Source organism: Muntiacus reevesi, chromosome 5 (assembly GCF_963930625.1).
Source record: "Muntiacus reevesi chromosome 5, mMunRee1.1, whole genome shotgun sequence".
Lineage (NCBI taxonomy): Eukaryota > Metazoa > Chordata > Mammalia > Artiodactyla > Cervidae > Muntiacus > Muntiacus reevesi.
The window spans coordinates 102,937,374-102,956,992 of NC_089253.1; the positions used below are offsets into that span (position 1 = coordinate 102,937,374).

The 19,619-nt window shown below is 35.6% G+C and overlaps 1 protein-coding gene across 4 annotated transcripts in view; it reads right to left on the reverse strand.

Moving 5' to 3' along the window:
• Positions 1 to 19,619, reverse strand: part of COP1 (COP1 E3 ubiquitin ligase) — a 226,255-nt gene that overhangs the window by 83,717 nt on the left and 122,919 nt on the right. For all 4 annotated transcript variants that reach the window (XM_065936106.1, XM_065936107.1, XM_065936105.1 and 1 more), the window contains one exon: positions 1,728 to 1,871. In XM_065936106.1, the coding sequence (XP_065792178.1) occupies positions 1,728 to 1,871 (144 nt within the window). The remainder of the gene's footprint in view (positions 1 to 1,727; positions 1,872 to 19,619) is intronic.

The window sequence follows — 19,619 nt, forward strand, 5'->3', positions numbered from 1 at the left end:
AATGCAACATCTAAAAATATATACTTTTGGCTAGATATATATGTGCATCACACATACAGTAAAGCTAATGTATATTAAAGAAAAAAGTCACTTAGAAAGCAAAGCAGCTGACCTAGGTGATTTCCAAGCATTTGTACACAAAGCCTTTTTGCTGTCTTCTAGCTGTATTTGTGCGACATTTTAGGGGTTGAAGAATTTATTTGCAGCTTTAGATATACTTATTAGAATTTCTGGGGGAAATTATGTGGAATAGTCAAGAGCCTTGGATTTAGTCAGACCTGAGTTTAAATTCCAGATCTGCAACTTACTAGCTGTGGCTTTGGGCAATTCACTTCACTTTCACAACTGGTGTGCTCCAAATGAATTTCAGGGAAGCTTACATATTGACCCTTTCAACCCCAAGTCCATTGTTTCCAGATTTGAAGTTTCCTTCTCTTTATTCCAAGGTGCATAAAATACTACTATATTACTTTACCTTGTCAAGACAGACAAGGTAAACCCTCTAATCCATATTTTCATTATGGTAACATGTATTATGAATTCTTGATATGGGTCAAGTACTTTGCTGAGTGCATCATGTGGATTTATTTAAGGTATAATCCTATGAAATAGGTATTACTATTAGAGCCTCTATTTTACAAATGAGTAGCATGAAACGGTTAAGAGCTAGATTCTACTCGAATCTTGGCTACTCCAGAGACCAGCTGTACAACCATCAACAAGTTAATGAACCCTTTCTGTGTTCCAGCTTTCTCGTGTATAAAACAGGGTAATGATGGTCTGCTTAAGACAAAGAACTGATGATGATGCCTGCCACTGAAGGATTCAATAAAATTATGTCTCACTCATGCTGCATTCTTTTCACTTAGGAATAAAGTATATAAACTAAGTAGATAACCATTACACATTCTCAATGATGAACACCAGTTAGATCAGTCTACTATTTTTATATGAATTAGGAAACAGAAAAGAAAGCTATACAAATAAAGACTACAGTACTTGCTATAATATTAACATTATTAAAGTGACCACATATATTATATGTCATTCATCCAGATAAAAAAGGTACAAGAATAACTGGAAAATGTTCAAAGTTTTAAGCAAATTTACTATTAGTTTCTTGATGTCACTCCCTTTGAAGCCAGTGCCTATGAAAATAGCTTAGGAAGCTTGTTTTAAACATGAAGATTCTAACATTCCTTTTAGATTTTGTGGGGGCATATCAGAAGCTGGGTCTACTTTCTGCAGTTTTAACAGTATTCCAGGTTTAAAAAGCACTCGTTATAAACTCTAGCCGTTAATACATGAAACTTAAATACTATGCCCTCACAAAAAGACACATACCATTCTTGTGAAAAGAATTCTTAAAATTGTAAACAATTATAAAAGTTAGAGATATGTGCATGCTAGAGGAAAAATTCCAGACTCTGAGATACTACTGGCTACAGTAATCTTTCATTCAATACCCCATGAAAGGTCATCTACAATAAAGACATTTGATTAAAGGAAAGAAGATTTTCATTTGGCAAATAGAAAAACACTAACTACTAACCCCCACAAGGAAAAAGCGATCAATATCTATTAAAAAAAAAGATATTCTGATGTATCTTCTATATATAATTAATAATGTTCATCACGAACGAGTGAAAAGGTAAAAATAACAAACATACTAATCACAGATACTGTTGCATACAGACTACATCATGCCAAGTAAATAATGTAAATACCTGATTTTGGAATTGCAGGTCATTTCATTTTCAGGGTAATGAATATCCACCGCATCCTGAATGACCGTGCCATATTCATAGACTTTAATCTTCTTTGTAACCCCAGCAATTGCAAAGTAGTCACAATCCCGGTCAAATTCAATACTAAGGAACAAAGTACATACTTGGATCAGTAAGACTATTTACTTATCCTTGTGATGTTACGATGACAACATTTCAGAATTTGTTTTTTTTTCTCCCCTATTTCTAAAGTGATTCTATCTAAAATAATAACAGATCTACTTGAAATGCCTTCAAATTGTATTAGGCCTTTTGGAGATTAAGTCATTATCAAGACATATAAAATTAAGAGTGGTGGAGAACTGCATAGCTATACAATTCTGAACCACAGATGGTATTTTTGGTTCCTAGAAACTTGACATGATTTTCAATTCATCTTTAATAACCATATTACAACATACCAAACTGTCAAGGCTAACAAGTTACACTGTAAAAGTATTGAGGGAAGATTTAATGGTTTGGTATATTAAAAATACATCAAAAGAGAATAGTCAATAAACCTTTTCCTTAATTTTAGCTTTTTCTCTACCTACCATTCTGTGTAGATGATAGAATTTCACAATATTTAATGTTATTTTAATAAATTAATGAGTACACAAGCTGAATTATGACACAACTAAGGAAGGTATAACAATAAAAGGATAAAATATACATATGAATGGAATCATTAAATAATCATTACGTTTCCTCCAATCATTTCTCACCTCCCAATCTAAAATGATCTCTCTGACTTATGAACCACAAACAAACAGAGGAAAAACTAAGTAAAAATTTTTCCTTCTTTTCAAGTTACTTAAGAAAATTCACCTGTCTTTTACTGACTTTTTACACAAGTTTCAAAATAAGTAACTCCAAAGCAGAACACAAGGTTTTATTCGCCTTTAAAGACCATAACTTGGAGTCCTAAAAAAGTTGTTATATAATCAACAAGAATGTTAAGTAACCTAATGGAATTAAGAGTAAAATGAATCATCACACACATTATTTCTCAATGAGTTAAATATCCTTTCTAAAAGCTCAGTCATAAAGTTAAGAGAATGCATAAGAATTATTGATCTTTAATTACATACTAATACCAATAATAGATAATATTCATTGACCACTCACTATAACCACTCAATAAATTCTCATAACAACCCTGAGATAAGTATTAATCTATCCACATTTTATATATGAGAAAACTAAGGACTGGAGTTGAGTAACTTGCCCAAAGCATCTGATAAGTGGCTAAAATGATATGGCAGTGCTCTGCAGATTTTAAGCATTCACCAAGTGATACAAATATCTACATATTTTTCTTTATAGAATAACTGTGACATCTTTTTACCAAAAAGTATATGGTTAGTTAATAATATAGCAAGAAGTTTTGCTAGGCTGACAATGAATAAGGAAAATAAGTACACATCAAGAATATTTCCCATAAAAATACACGTTGAGATGCTCACTTTTCATTACATCTTTAAATCCTTCTTCAATATATGCAACTTTTAAAGAAATTTCATGAAATATCATTGACTATTGTAAAATTCAGCAAATGCTCCCATCAATACTATATGACTATGTAGCAATGCAACAGACTTACTTGTACAACAATTTCAACCTAACTATTGTCTCAGATAATGTTATCTGCCCTGTGGACCCTAATGCAATATAACTGTATTGATGGCAACTATTCATCTATCCCAACTCAATTTATATGCACAACCTCACACCACTGAAGGAGAAATATTACTGTGTCTGGTAAAGGATCAGAGTTATCAGAACTGAAATTCTATCCTTAACTTAGGAAATTTTGTTATGGCTGAGATGTCACGGGAAAACCAGCTATATTATCTCTAAATATTTTTTCTTCATCTACAAATACACATGGCTAATAAAAGAAAAATATTCCAAAGGTTGTACTAGTAAAAGTTAACATGCTACTTCCAAACTATTTGTTTTTAATATAAAAAAGTTTAAACACTAACTTATTAAAGACACTATAGGAAGAAAACTGGCATATAAATTAAAATACTATCAGAAAAATGGATTTGATGACATAAACAAGTAATTAAATCTATTTCCTCTGTTGCCACCCTGTTATTCAACACAGCTCTCTTTTTTCAATAAAGGTAATTATTTAGCTATATCAGATCATTATTAACTCATACATTTTGTTTTGTAAAAGAGTTAACTTTTTGTTAATAAAAAGTTTCATCTCATTATTAACTTTTTGTTTTGACTTTACTGCTATTGTTTTCTTACATTCTGGTTATGTTTTCTTCTTAATACATTAGTATAACAAGGACCTAGAGAGTATCCTTATTTTAATATTCTAAGATACAGAGGCTCTAGTTTAAAAATAAGATTTTAATAGAAATACTGATCAAAAAGTATAAAGAATAGCATTATTACTGATTAAAAAGGAAAGGAAGAAAAACAGCTACCTTTAAAAAAAATGCAAGTACTTTCACATAATTAAGACTCAGAATTTAAGTAGTTCCAAACATGAGTCATTTGTTCCCAATTTCAAACAGATTTAATCATATCTGTTCCCAAAGACAAAGTCAGACTCTAGAAACCAACCATGGAATAACTCAAAAGAATAATGTAGTCTTCAGGCAGAGAGCTTTTCAGAGCTAATTCAAAATAGATAGTCTCTCATTTCACAATATAATATTTCAGCTGCTTTAATTTCTGAAATCTGATAAAACAAACAAAAGTAATAAACAATGACTAGTTAGGCTGAAATAAAAACAAAATGAAAGGTAAACAAATTAAAACACACTTGATGGTGCAATGAAATTCAAAAAAGAACTGTAAGAAGTCTTGTGATACAAAATTCATTTCTGCTATCCACTATCACCAGTAATAAAACAAGTAGTTTATGAAAGTTAATTTCAATGAAATAAATTCAGTTTTACAGAATTTTTTAAATTTAAAAAATAAACATTGAAAAATCATCTGAATGGGGACTTACATGAAAATAAATTGCATTTTTCTTTCACACTTGGAACGTTTCAACTGTTTTTAAAAGTGATTTATTTAAGCAGCTATAAGATGAAACTCAGCTGTTTGAAACTGGCTATATTCTTTGTCAAAAGGGCCATCAGTCAAGTGATTAAGCATCAAGGCAACAAACCATACAGGACATCTGATTAATGCATACATCTAGTACAGAGTAGCACAAAACAACATAAACATATCAGCATCTCAAGAGGGGAATTCTGTCAGGGTTCCCACTGTCTGTCATATTTTTTTGTAATTATAAAATGTATTAGTGAACAAGGTGGATTAACATCCCTGAACAACAGAATCCAATTTATCAAAAGAAAATGTAAAGTAAACAAAATTGTTAAAGGTCCAATTCATTACCATGTTAGTGTGCCCAGGAGACAGGGGCTGCTATAATTTCAATGAAACAAAGAAAAGCTCAGAAATGGCCTTTTTTTAATGAAAACAAAAGAGTAGAGCTTAACATAATACAAAAAGGATAAGTAAATAATAACTGAGGATATTCAGCTGACTTTCTTTCAACTCAATCAATAGTATTGGCAAAAACTTCCATAACATACTGAACACTCACTATGTGTCAAGCATTGTTTTAGGCACTTTGCATTAAATATATTTAATCTTCAAATCTCCACTGCATAGATAAAGAAACTGCAGTATACTAATGTTAAGTAATTTGCTCAAGGTTCACTAGAAAATGCCAAGTCATCAAGTTTCAGAGTCTGTGCTCTCAATTACTATGCAAAACTCCTATTTTAATGAGAATAGAAGGGCTAGTCTACAAGAAACACTTACAAAGGCAAAGTAAATAATAATAACATAAAAATAAATAATAACATAAAAATGGTATCTACTCATACATATGATAGTAGTAGTAATAACATCATAACTCATCCTGTACCACAATTTAAACAGAGAGAGAAAAAAGACAGTACAGTAGGCTGGTAGGGTTTATAATTAGTGGGCAAGGTCATTTATTACTAAAATAAGCAAATGCCAAACAACAGGAACAAAACATGACACAGGAATTCGAGAGTCAATGATTACTAAGACTCACTGGAGAAAACGTATGATGCTTGGGTATTCTCATCCATATGAGAATATTCATATGGGTGTGCCTGCTATCTGCCAAACACTGACCGAGTTGATGGAAAACCAGGATGTTAAACCGAAACACATTTGAGAAATGTGCAGAAATAAGCATTAATACAAACCCGGGCTACTGCAACAGCCTCCTTACAAGTCTGCCAGTCCTGACTTTTCTTTTCTAATCCATTTGAAGGACGGATATTAGGGGACTTTCCAAAAACACAGCTCTGTTCACATAATCATCATCACTTTGCTGTTGATGTTGTTCAGTGGCTAAGTCCTTTCTGACCCTGTGCTGCCGTGAACTGAGGCACGCCAACACCTAATACCATGTAAAATTCAAACTTCAACCATTAAGAAAGGTGTGTCACAACCTGGCTTGAAGCTTTTCTTAAAACTTATTTTATTTCTTAAAACTACATATATAGGCAATGGTTCAAAAAGTGTACACAGAAAAACAAGTCTCCCTCCCAATTTTACCAAATAAGCACCTGACCTGCCTCCCTAGAGCCAATCAATAGTTACAGTTCGTGCATCCTACTAGAACCACCCATATGAACAAACATATGGGTATTCACAGTCTTTTTTTTTTTAAATACATGGTAATCATGCTGTATCAGTACATATTAGGGATACCTCATTTTTTTCCTCAGTGGTTGCACAGAATTCCAACATATGGGTATATCATAAATTATTTAATAAGTCTAATGAGGAACATTTACTTTCTAGTTTTTTACTGTTAACAACAATACTACAATGAAATAAATACCTTTCTATGCATGTCATTTTTCACATATGCCAGAATATCCCTAAATATACCTGGATTATGAAGTGCTACATCAAAAAGCATACCTTGTTAAAATAGTTAAATAAAGCTAAACCTCTCTCCATCCAGATCAACACCACTAATAATTTCAATTTGTCTCCAAATGTTTCATTGTCTTCTAAATCTAACTAAAAGCCAGCTCTTCCCTGAAAATACTGATTCCTCTGAGGTCCTCTCACGTCAGAGTCCTCCTTGCTATGCACAACTTCCCCAGATATTCTTCCTCCTCCCTAAAACCTCCCAGGTCAAAATATCCTGTTAACTTGCATCACACAATACTGCTCCTTATTACTCCTTCCAGGAATCCATGAGTTCTTGGAAATATTAACTTTTAGCTCAATATCACTCTCTCCAAGTCTACCCTTGTCATAATTCTTAATAATTTCAACAATCCCAGAGATTCTAATATCCTGGTCTATCAGTTGGACTTTCCTTTCTCCACAGATCTTTTATTCTGCTCACTTCCACCTCACACACCATGATTAGGCTTCTTCATCACCAATAATGTCATTTCTCCGTAAGTGCAATTTCACTTTCTGACATATTGCTTTCTGACAACCACGTCCATTCGCTTCAGCTAAGTCACTGTTAGCAACAATCCTTCAGGCCCTCAGGCCCATGAGGAATCTAAAAATGCACTGATCTTATCACCACTGTCCCTCCTGCCTTATATAACTCTACTCCTTTAACATTTTTACATCTCTTTTTCCTTATACCTAACTTCCTTGGTAAAACTCTTAGCTAATTCAACTCTCTACTCACTCTACACTTGAAATGGCATGGCTGAGCATGGCTAGAGGAAAAAAAAAAAAAAACATGTTCTAATCATGACTACTATCCTCAAGTGGAGCTCTCACACTGCTCAAGTTTATGATAAATATCTCCGGTCCCGTAAAATTTGCTACAAATTTGTCCCACAATATTTGCTTTAAAAAAAGGTACATAATTTCTCCATTCTTCTCAAATTTTCCATATCTCTTTCCTCTTAATCACTCTCAGCAGATTATTTTACTCTCTGTAATTTATCCCCCCCCCACACACACATATATACACACACAGAATAAGCAGGTAACTTACAATGGCTACCACCATCACTTCCCCCACTTACCAGCATATGCCCACATACTTTGATGTACTCTGCGCCTCTCTGGTCACTGAGTCAAAGACCCACATCCCTCGATGGATCCAACACGTCTACTTGTACACTAGATCCCAGCTTTGCTTGCCTACGCTAGGACTGCTTCCTAGATTGACCTCCACCGCTCTCCTATATCACTCATTTCTTCCATTCTCCTGGATCTATTCCATGAGCCTTTCAATTTCAATGCTTTCTTCCTTTAAGTGAAACACAAACAAAACAAAACACCTCTTAGAACCCTAATTCTGCTTTAGCTATCATGCTATTCCTTTCCATTCTGATCACAGAACTTCACCAAAAAAGTGGCCCAAACACATCAATTCCTAATTCCTCTCCTCCCTTTCTCTTTAACCCAATGGAATCAAGCTTTCACCTTCACCACTGAAAATGCTGTACTAAGGTCAACAATGACCTGCTGTCTGATAAATCTAAGAGTCAAATCTGAATTCTTATCTTACCCAAATATCAACAAGAGCTGGCTTAAGCTCATATAGCTCAACATCAGCAAAACAAACAACCCAATCAAAAGATGGGTGGAAGACCTAAACAAACAATTTTTTTCCAAAGAAGACATACAGATGGCCAACAAACACATGAAAAGATGCTCAACATTGCTTATTATTAGAGAAATGCAAATCAAAACTACAATGAGGTATCACCTTACACCAGTCAGAATGGACGTCATCAAAAAATCTATACAAGAAACACTGGAGAGGGTGTGGAGAAAAGGGAATTCTCTTGCACTATTGGTGGGACTGTAAACTGATACAGCCTCTATGGAGAACAGTATGGAGATCCCTTAAAAAACTAGGAATGAAACTACCATATCATGCAGCAATCCCACTACTGGGCATATACCCTAAGAGAGCCATAATGCAAAAAGACACATGTACCCCAATGCTCACTGCAGCACCATTTACAACAGTCAGGACATGGAAGTAACCTGGATGTCTATCAATAGATGCATGGAGAAAGCTGTGGCACATATATACAATGGAATATTACCCACCATAAAAAGGAACAAATCTGAGTTAGCTGAACTGAGATAGATAAACCTAGAGCCTGATAGACACAGTGAACTAAGTCAGAAACAGAGAAACAAATATCATATATTAACATGCATATATGGAATCTGGGCTTCCCAGGTGCACTGTGCAGCACACCCAAGAGACGTGGGTTTGATCCCTGGGTTGGCAAGATTCCCCAGGAGAAGAGGACTGCAACCCACTCCAGTATTCTTGCCTGGACAGAGGAGCATGGCGGGCCACAGTCCACGGGGGTTGCAAAGAATCGGACATGACTGATGGGTATACACACACACACACACACACACACACGGAATCTAGAAAAATGGTACCGATGAATCTATTTACACACACACACACACACACACACGGAATCTAGAAAAATGGTACCGATGAATCTATTTACACATACACACACACACACACACACACACACACACACGGAATCTAGAAAAATGGTACCGATGAATCTATTTACACACACACACACACACACACACACACACACACGGAATCTAGAAAAATGGTACCGGTGAATCTATTTCCAGGGCAGGAATAGAGACACAGACAAAGAGAATGGACTTACGGACACAGTGGGGCAAGGGGGGAGGGTACAAATTGGGAGAACAGCATTGACATATGTATATACTACCATGAGTAAAATAGATAGCTAGCAGGAAGCAGTCACATAGGACAGGGAACAGAGTTCAGTGCTCTGTGATGACTTACAGACGTGGGATGGCGAGGCGGGAAGAAGGCTTATGAGGGAGGCTCACAAGGAAGCGGACATATGTGTACTTACAGCTGATCCATGCTGCTACAGCAGAAACCAACACAGCATTGTAAAGCAATTCTCTTCTGATTAAAAATAAGTTAAAAAAAAAAAAAAGAGCTGACTTAAATGATCACTCCCTCCTCCTCAACAGTTTATTTTTCTCCCACCTCCCTAGCCGCTCCATCATAGCATGCATTGTTCATCCCTCCTCCTGTGTCCACTTTCATACTCAAGTATCCCCTAGTTCAGTTCTTGCCCCTCATCTCCTTTGAATCTCCATGGACTTCTTTGAGAATCTCATCTAATCTTTAGGTTTTAATCTATACACCAATGACTACCAAATGTTATCTCACATATCAGACCTCTCTGTGTACTACTGGCTCATGCCTATTTGACAGCTCAATTTTAATCTAACAGGCATCTTAATTCATACTAAACTGAGTTTCTGAATCCCCTATCAAACATTTCTCTCATCTTATTTACTAACTCCATTTCTCTTTCAATTAACTTTAACATCAAGTCCTTCAGCTCAAACTTCAAAATACATACAGACTGTAACCACTTTTCACTAGCTCACTGCCACCACGCTCATCCAAGCTACCATTATCCCATGCCTATATTATCAAACAGGCTCCTTACTTGCTCCCTGCTTCCGTATTTGACCCTTACAGTCTCTTTGCAAACAGGTCAAATCACCATTCCTTTGGTTCAAAATTCTTTAATGGCTTCTGACTTGGTCTCACGAAAAAGGCAAAGTGATTATAAAACAGTGTAAGTGATTTGCCTCTCCCTCTCCCTTGTTTTGGTTACACTGGCCTCATGGTAAAACTAGGAACTTGCAAACCTAATCCCACTTCAGAGGCAGTGCACCTGGTAAGTCTCTGATCCCAAAGTGGTCTAATCTTTTCAAACTGAAGCTTTCTACTCTCTATCCCCTACTTCCCTGAATTACCTCCCTCTGCTCTATTTTTCTTTTATAGGATTTAAAGAACTTATATCCTATACTTCTGTAACTAGTTTCTTTTCTTTTTTTTATTTAAATATTCACCTCACCTGGAAATTATTTAAAACTATGAGAAGAAATGTAAATTTGTATTTTTCTACATCATTACTGAGGAAACCCATTTATTGAATAATCTCTTTCCCACATTTATTACAAATGCAGAAAATGAAGAGGAACTAAAAAGCCTCTTGGTGAAGTCTGTCATGAACTGAGATCTGATCTGATTTAAAGTCTCATACAACTTGTGCTTTTATTTTGCCTTACAGCCAACAGAGGAATTTTCCAATGTATAATATTTATAACTACTTAAACCTCATCATGGACTGAACCCTAATCTTTATGAAGTGCCAGGGCAGGGAGAAATGTGAAAAGAAAATGAAATTTAGCGCTTTCTAGCCTGAATTAAACCTTACTTCCAACTTTTACAGCTCCAAGTTTTAAGAACTCTTATATACACAACAAATCTATGCTTCATATTGTGATCTAATGTGAAAATATATCCCTTTTGATGGGAGGTTTAGCCTATTTACAGTTATTTATCAAGGACACATTTGCTTTCAACTCTCTTTTATGTTGTGATATGTATTTTTAACTGCATTTTTAATTAAAAAATATTTTTCATCATTTGATTTCTTTCTGCTTTCTATGTGCTACTTTCATAAATGGGAACTGTAGTATTTCTGTCTAGTGGCAATTTTTATGACATTAAGAGTTACCATAGAAAGAAAGCAAGAAAGAAAAGATTAAATGCATCTATTAAGTCTCTAATCTGAGCAAAGAACAAAATTATTTTTGCCTTTCTTCTTCCTAGCCTATTGATTACATTGATTATCTTAAAATTTACTTAATACATTCAAAGATATTTTTACCACTCATTTCTGTGCAAGTGAAAAACCTATAAACAATTACCTGAGCATAGAAATGAATCTCATTATACATATAAAGACAAACCAGCCATGACATTTCTGACCACTCTACTTATTCATTGTAAGTAGATTCAAGTATCTGACTACTCCATTATATCATCTAATGCAGCCATATCAAATAATTTACATACTAAAATATATATTACATTTTAAATTATTTTCCTTTTCTCTCATATTACAGCTAGGGCACTATAATTTTTTTAATGTGTATATAGGTTGTTGTATCTATTACTTTTACTTCAGAATGGCATCAAAGTTCAGTTAAAGTTTGTTTGTGGATGCTGAACTTTGAATTTCATATAATTTTCATGTCACAAAATGTTATTCTTTATATTTTTTATATTTTCATTTTAAAAATATAAAGACTATCCTCAGCTTTTTGCTGTACAAAATTATACAATGAGTCAGAACTGGCTTGCAGGTCTTAATTTACTGACCCCTGTCTTGAATGAATAGATACATTTGATTTTATTCCATAGGCACTAAAGTGAAGCCACATTTAAATTCTGTGTGTATATCTGTATGATTATTTATATTAACTTGCTTCTCTGGGTTTTAATTCCACAAAGCTGTAAGATGTTGCTTTAAAACAACTACTTTAAAAAATTTTTATTTTTCTGTTCCCTCTGGCTATCACTGTAGAACAGCTAGAACAGCTAGAACAACTATGTATACCATCTTACATATATTCTGCAACACTTGTGTGAATGCCAAGTGTTTCATACTGTGATAAAATTTCCTTCTGGGCTTCCCAGGTGGCACAGCTGTAGAGAATCTGCCTGCTAATGCAGGGGATGTAAGTTCGATCCCTGGGTCAGAAAGATTCCCTAGAGTAGGAAATGGCAACTCACTCTAGTATTCCTGCCTAGAAAATTCCATGGACAGAGGAGCCTGGCAGGTTACAGTCCATGGGGTCACAAAGAGTCTGACATGAATGAACACAAACACACCTTTCTATTCAAAGGATTTAAAATTAAAGATATAACTGGAGGCCCTTTAAGATCAATGTACTGATTATCAAATTTTTCTCATTTAAGTCTATAGCAAGTTATAATTTATATTCACTTAAATTAACTTAGTTTTAGACTCTTCATCTACCTTAAAACACCTTTCTATGTACAATATAACAATATCTTATAATAGATGGTGTTTATTAAAGAACTTTGGGAAACTAAAAATAACTTCTGAAGCAAAGATTAACTGAAAGATAGTATAAAATCATCTACTAGAGAAAAAAAAACAAGAGTTAAAAAGCAAAATATCTTTTGTTCTGAAAGTTACTATGACACTGTGTCCTCTTTGGAATATGTCAGTATTTAGGAAAGTGGAAGGAACCACAGGCAAAGAAAAAGTTTCAATTCTTTACTTTTGAAATTGAAGTAGAAGATACATCTATCTAACTGTTTAGTATCCTCAGGTAGCATTTATGAGCAACCAATAAGAATACACTATTAAATCATTAATGTTATTAATGCTGTGATGCTTCATCAGAAAACAACACAAGTATGATACAAAGAAACTATTCAACACTACAGAGGGGTAATCTAAAGTGAAAATGTATAATGTAGGAAAATTCTCATATATAAAATATATGAAAGTATGTTCCCAAAATAAGTTAGCCAGACAGACTTTAATAAATCAGAAATCCATCTCATATTTCTTACAGAAACAAGTGGACAAAACTACTGAGAAAAATCTAAGAGAAAATGTGACTTTTATTAGATTAATCCTTTCAATTAAATGGAGGGGGGTGGGCACGGGGAGTCAGCCTGCCTTTGGACCAATGTTCACCATCCTCCCCCTCAGTTGACAGCATCTGAAATAAAGCAAACTTTCCTTTCCCCCAACCTGGCCTGCTTATTGGCTTTTGAGCGGCGAGCAGCCGGACCTCCCAGGCATACCTTTTGGTAATAGATCTGGCACCCAACATGGGGCTGGCTACTGCTGGCTTTCCTGGGTCTTCCAGGGGAGAGCTGTGGCTATGACAGTGTATTAGCCTGCTGCTGACGGCCTACTAGCCCCAGGCAGGGGACATAGGGGACGTTCCTAGCAGCTGCAAAACCATTTGTTTTGAGGATCCTTCCTGTTTCTCCCCTGCTCAGCACTGGCTGCCAACTTTTGCTTGTCCTTGGATGGATGCAAATTTGCATTTGGGATGAACCGAGGAGCTCCAAGACTGGGTAAGTCCACCGGTGTGCATACAGGCAACTTTCCCATTTGTGAGTGCTAGTGCTATTTGGGCATTTTGCCAATTGGTTCTGACTGCCACTGAGGATTGTCTGTGAGTGCTCATGCTCTTTGGGTATTCTTGCCAGTTGGTTCTGATGTGTGTCTGATGTTGAGAACTGTTTGGGAAATGGGGTGCTTCCCTGGTGGCTCAGATGGTAAAGAATCTGCCTGCAATGTGGGAGACCTAGGTTCAATCCTTGGGTTGGGAAGATCCCCTGGAGAAAGGAATGGCTACCCACTCCAGTATTCCTGCCTGGAAAATTCCATGGACAGAGGAGCCATGGAATGTTGTTGGGGGGAGGGGGGTGAGAAAAGAGAGAGAGAGTTCTTGTTCTAAAATTTTTACAGAAATGCAAAGAATTTAGAATAAAAAACAACTATGAAAAAGAGTATCAAAGTTGTAGGATTTACATTACCTGATTTGAAGGCTTATTATGAAACTACAAAAAATAATCAAGAGAGTGTAGTACCAGTCAAAGAGCAGACATACAGATTAATACAACAGAACAGAGTGTCAAGAAGCACATTCATACATACTTGCTCAATTGGTTCTAAAGATAGAAGCCAATGGGAAAGGTTCACCTTTTAAACAAACAATGCTTGGAATAACTGGATATCCATACTGGGGGCAAAAACTGATTTTCAACTTTTACTTCAAAATCTAAACAAAAATTAACTTGAAATGGATTTTCTATTTATACATAAAAGCTAAAACTATTAAAATTATAGAAGAAAACAGGGGATAAAAATCTTCATACTTCGGGACAGGCAAACATTTCTAAAGGAAAGAGCCTAAATCATTTTTAAAAACTAACTGGAATTCATAAAAATTAAATACTTATGTTATTTGAAAGACACCATTAATTAAAAGGCAAGTCACAGACTGGGAGAAAATACTACCAATACATATTTCTAGTACATAAAAAATTCTCACTACTCAATGATAGTAAAGGCTGATTTTTAAATAATGGGCAAAAAATTTGAATAGGTACTTCATAAAAGATATACAAAATGGCCAATATGCACATTAAAAAGCATTAGTCACAAGGGAAACACATAAAACAAGCAAATATCTATACATCCACAAATAAAAAGACTGACAATGCCAAGAGTTATTGAGGGTTTGGGACAAATGGAACTCTCTTACACTGCTGACTGGAATGTTAAAATAACTCAATCACTTTGGAAAACAATTTAGCAGTTTCTTAAAATGTTGCTGCTGCTGCTGCTGCTGCTAAGTCGTTTCAGTCATGTCCGACTCTGTGCGACCCCACAGACAGCAGCCCAGGCTCCGCTGTCCCTGGGATTCTCCAGGCAAGAACACTGGAGTGGGTTGCCATTTCCTTCTCTATCTTAAAATGTTAAGCACAAACTAATCATACAACCCAACAATTTCAATCCCAGGTATTTACCCAAGAGAAATAAATATGAAAATGATATCCAAATAATTAGCATGTGAATATTCATAGGAGCTTCATTCATAATAGTCAAAAATTAGAAAGAACTCAAATGTCCATCAATACATGAAGGATAAACCAACTGTGGAATATTCATTAAATGGAATATTGCTAAATAATTAACTAACAACTGACGCAGAAAACATGGATGAATCTCAAAACATGCTGAGCTAAACAAGCTAGACACAAAGGAGTACATTCTGTATGGTTCCATTTATAATACACTCCAGAATAACTAATGATAGGGCTTCCCTGTTAGTTCACACGGTAAAGCGTCTGCCTACAATGTAGGGAGACCCGGGTTTGATCCCTGGGTTGGGAAGATCCCCTGGAGAAGGAAATGGCAACAAACTCCAGTATTCTTGCCTGGAAAATCCCATGGACTGAGGATCCAGGTAGGCTACAGTCCATGGGGTTGCAAAAAGTCGGACAGGACTGAGCAACTTCACTTTCACTTTCCAGAATGACTACACTACTCTATGACGACAGAAAGTAGATAGCCAGTGGCCTGGGAAAGGAGTCTGGAGAATTAAAAGCAAAATGACAGTAAATAAAATTTTTGGAAATGTTCTCTATTTAGATTGTGGTTTATACAATTGCCAAAATTAAAATTTAACACTTTACTGTAAATTGTACTTCAACAAAGGTGATTTTTAAAACTACCCAGTTTGTGATCCTACATCTATTAAACTTAAATTATGTAAATAACAGAACAACAAATTTAGCCCTCTCAAGGATGGATCAAAGAACAATGTTTTATAACTTTAAATGCTATCTACAAAAATTACCTATGAACATGTGAGAGGAAAAGGGAAGAGAAAGACAACTACTCGCAGTAGGAAAGCAGCCATGGGTAAAGATGAGTATGATACAGCTAGTCAGAGTGCAAGCTTTTGTCTTATTTCAAGGCATTTTCCAACTTCAGTCAATAAATAATTTTTAAAAGACACAAATAGGAAACCTTCTGTTGAATAAACCAGAATTGGTTGTTACAAGAGTACTAAAAACCATAGTTATCACTCAACCAATGATGGAGTGATAGGTCATTTAGGTTATCATTTAGGTTAAGTAATGATGAAGTATATAAAATAGTCAGCCAGTCACCACTAGGAGATTAGAAAATCTGACACAAAGCCCCTTTTCTTTCATAGACACTAAAGCCCCCAAAATATGACAGAGCTTTAATCAAGTGGTGTTCAGTTCAGTTCAGTTGCTCAGTCGTGTCCGACTCTTTGTGACCCCATGAACCACAGCACGCCAGGCCTCCCTGCCCATCACCAGCTCCTGGAGTCCACCCAAACCCATGTCCATTGAGTCGGTGATGCCATCCAACCATCTCATCCTCTGTCGTCCCCTTCTCCTCCTGCCCTCAATCTTTCCCAGCATCAGGGTCTTTGCAAATGAGTCAGCTCTTCGCATCAGGTGGCCAAAGTATTGGAGCTTCAGCTTCAAAATCAGTCCTACTAATGAACACCCAGGACTGATCTCCTCTAGGATGGACTGGTTGGATCTCCTTGCAGTCCAAGGGACTCTCAAGAGTATTCTCCAACACAATAGTTCAAAAGCATCAATTCTTTGGCGGTCAGCTTTCTTTATAGTCCAACTCTCACATCCATACATGACCACTGGAAAAACCATAGCCTTGACCAGACGGACCTTTGTTGATAAAGTAATGTCTCTGCTTTTTAATATGCTGTCTAGGTTGGTCATAACTTTCCTTCCAAGGAGTACGCATCTTTTAATTTCATGGGTGCAATCACCATCTGCAGTGATTTTGGAGTAGTATGTCTTTAGAGCCTAAGCAAACCCACTAGTTCAAGTCAGCAAAACTGTTCTGTAAAAGGGTCAGAGAAGCTGTGTGGGTCTCTCTTCAAACTACTCAACTCTGCTGCTGCAGTTCAAAATCAGCCAGAGACAATATGGAAAGGAATGAGCAAGACTGTGTTCCAATAAAACCCACTTATGGATACACTGAAATTTAAATGTCACCTAATTTTCCTGTCATTATTCTAAGTCATGTTACTGTATATCATTACGTTATTATTTTCCTTTTGTTTTTTTTTCAACCAATTAAAAATATAAACACCATGCTTAGTTCCTGGGTCATTCAAAAATAGTTGATGGCCACTGCTATATCTAAAACGGATAACCAACAAGGACCTACCTACAAGGACCTTTGCCTTGTTATGGGAAGGAAACTTCCCATTGGAAGTTTCCATAGAAACTGAAAGGAAACTCTGCCCAACCTTATAAGGCAGAATGGATGGAAAGGGAGCTTGCGGGAAAATGGACACATGCATATATATGGCTGAGTCCCTCTGCTGTTCACCTAAAACTATCACAGTATTGTTAATCAGCTATTCCCCAATGCAAAATAAAAAGTTAAAAAAGAAAATGGGCCAAATGTGAGTTCCATGGGTCACAGTTTGTTGATTCCTGTACTAAGCATAAAAGTCAGTATTTTTCTTATTCATAACATCTTCTTTTATATAAATAAAATCAGTGCAAAACTTGAAACTAAAATTTTTAAAGTAATTACAAGAAATATGAAATTTCATATTATATTTATGCCAATGGCAGTATGTATATTTAAAATTATTTTTAAAGGATAACAGAATAGTATTATCTGGACATATCAGTCTATTGCTCTAAGTCAGAGTATGTGCCCAATAAACATTAGTTAAATAAATTTTAGAACCAACTTTTGACCCTTAATGAATACAATCTATCAAATATAATATATCCCTTATGATCTTTACACGAACACACTGAGCATAGTAAGGTGAACAGCCCTGCTGACATTAGCTACCACATTCTATTGCACCTCAATGATCTCTCATGATCTCAATGAATCTATTAAAATATGGCAAACCACTTAACTTCATATTAAATAGAAAACAATGTGCTTTACTTTTTAGCTCCTATTTGCAGTTTCATCATTTGTCCCTTTGTCAAGCTAGGTAGCTATCACTTCTTGCTGCTATCACTGAACCTATCTGGAAAAGTTGCAAACCAAGCTTTATTTTCCCCCTAAACTTAAGCAAGTACAATGACAACCAGACTTCAACAACAATTACCACTTCCACCACAAACTTCAGCAACAGATTACAAAAGCAAGGATTTTGAACACAGTGAAGAAAAGAAAAGTATAGTAATGTCATTTCCTCTTAAAGACCAAGTGGAGAAAGAATAATCTATAGAAATTCAGAAGAAAAAAATTAAAAGAACCACCTCAAATACTTTCAGGAACTTGAAAGTCACAGCCTAAAGTGAACTCTGTCTTTAGTCAACTCTTTCAGCATTTTATCAGATTCCTACAAGCATTTATTATTTACTTTTTACCTTGCATTTTAGTTTATTCTATAATTGGGTCAACAAACAGGACAGCCCATTAGATATCAGGCAAACTACCCAGTGTCGGGAACACAGAGATGAAAAAGAATTCCCTGCCAAAAATGAAAATAACTCTACCACAATCTCCATGCCAACACTCCCTTACTTGCTCTCTATTCTCATAATCCTTTATTCTCAGCCTCCACACAGCCGATTCCACCACTTTTGCCTCTTTCTCAACACCGTGCCTATCTTTATTTCCCTCAGTATGCCTTTTAAGTTCCATCGTCCATAAATTTAATCATTTTAATCATCTAATATCTTTTTCTTTTATAGCCAAACATATACACTAACCACCCTTTCTATGTGTCACTCTAAGATGACATATGGAAAAAACATAAACACTTATGAGAAGAACTCTTTCTCTCCTTGTCACTAAATATACAAGCATGCCTGTCTTTGAACCCATTCTCTTCTCTTTCCCTACTATTATGGAGGAAGTGTCCTCCCTTCTAATGAAAGCAACTTTGCTTTGGATGCAATCCTGCACATGATCTAATCCTACAAATTATCTTACCTTTCCTCATTCATTGGTTTGCACGGCAATAAACTCCCCTAGTTTTCGTTTTCATCTAAAAACCTCCTTGATCTGCTTTACTAGTTCCTCTTTGTCTGCCTGACCTTTAGATGTTGGAGCTCTATGAGTTTACAACCACCAAGTCAATTACCAACTGTACAAATCCCCATAATCACAGACCTCGTCTCTGTATAACCGTAGAGCCTAAGCATAAGATCCCATCTGCCTCATTACCTTTAAATCTACCCTTCTTCCAGGATCCCTGTCTCTGTAAATGACACCCAAATTTTTCTGCCCAGCTTCTGAAGCCTAAAACCTGTAAGTTATCATCCTCTGCTTCAAAGACAACATCCATCAATCATCAAGTTTTGTTTACCCTAGTGCCCACATATTTTTAAAACACTTCTTCACCCAAGCCTCATTGACCTCACCCATGTAAGCAAGCATCATATACTATGCATGG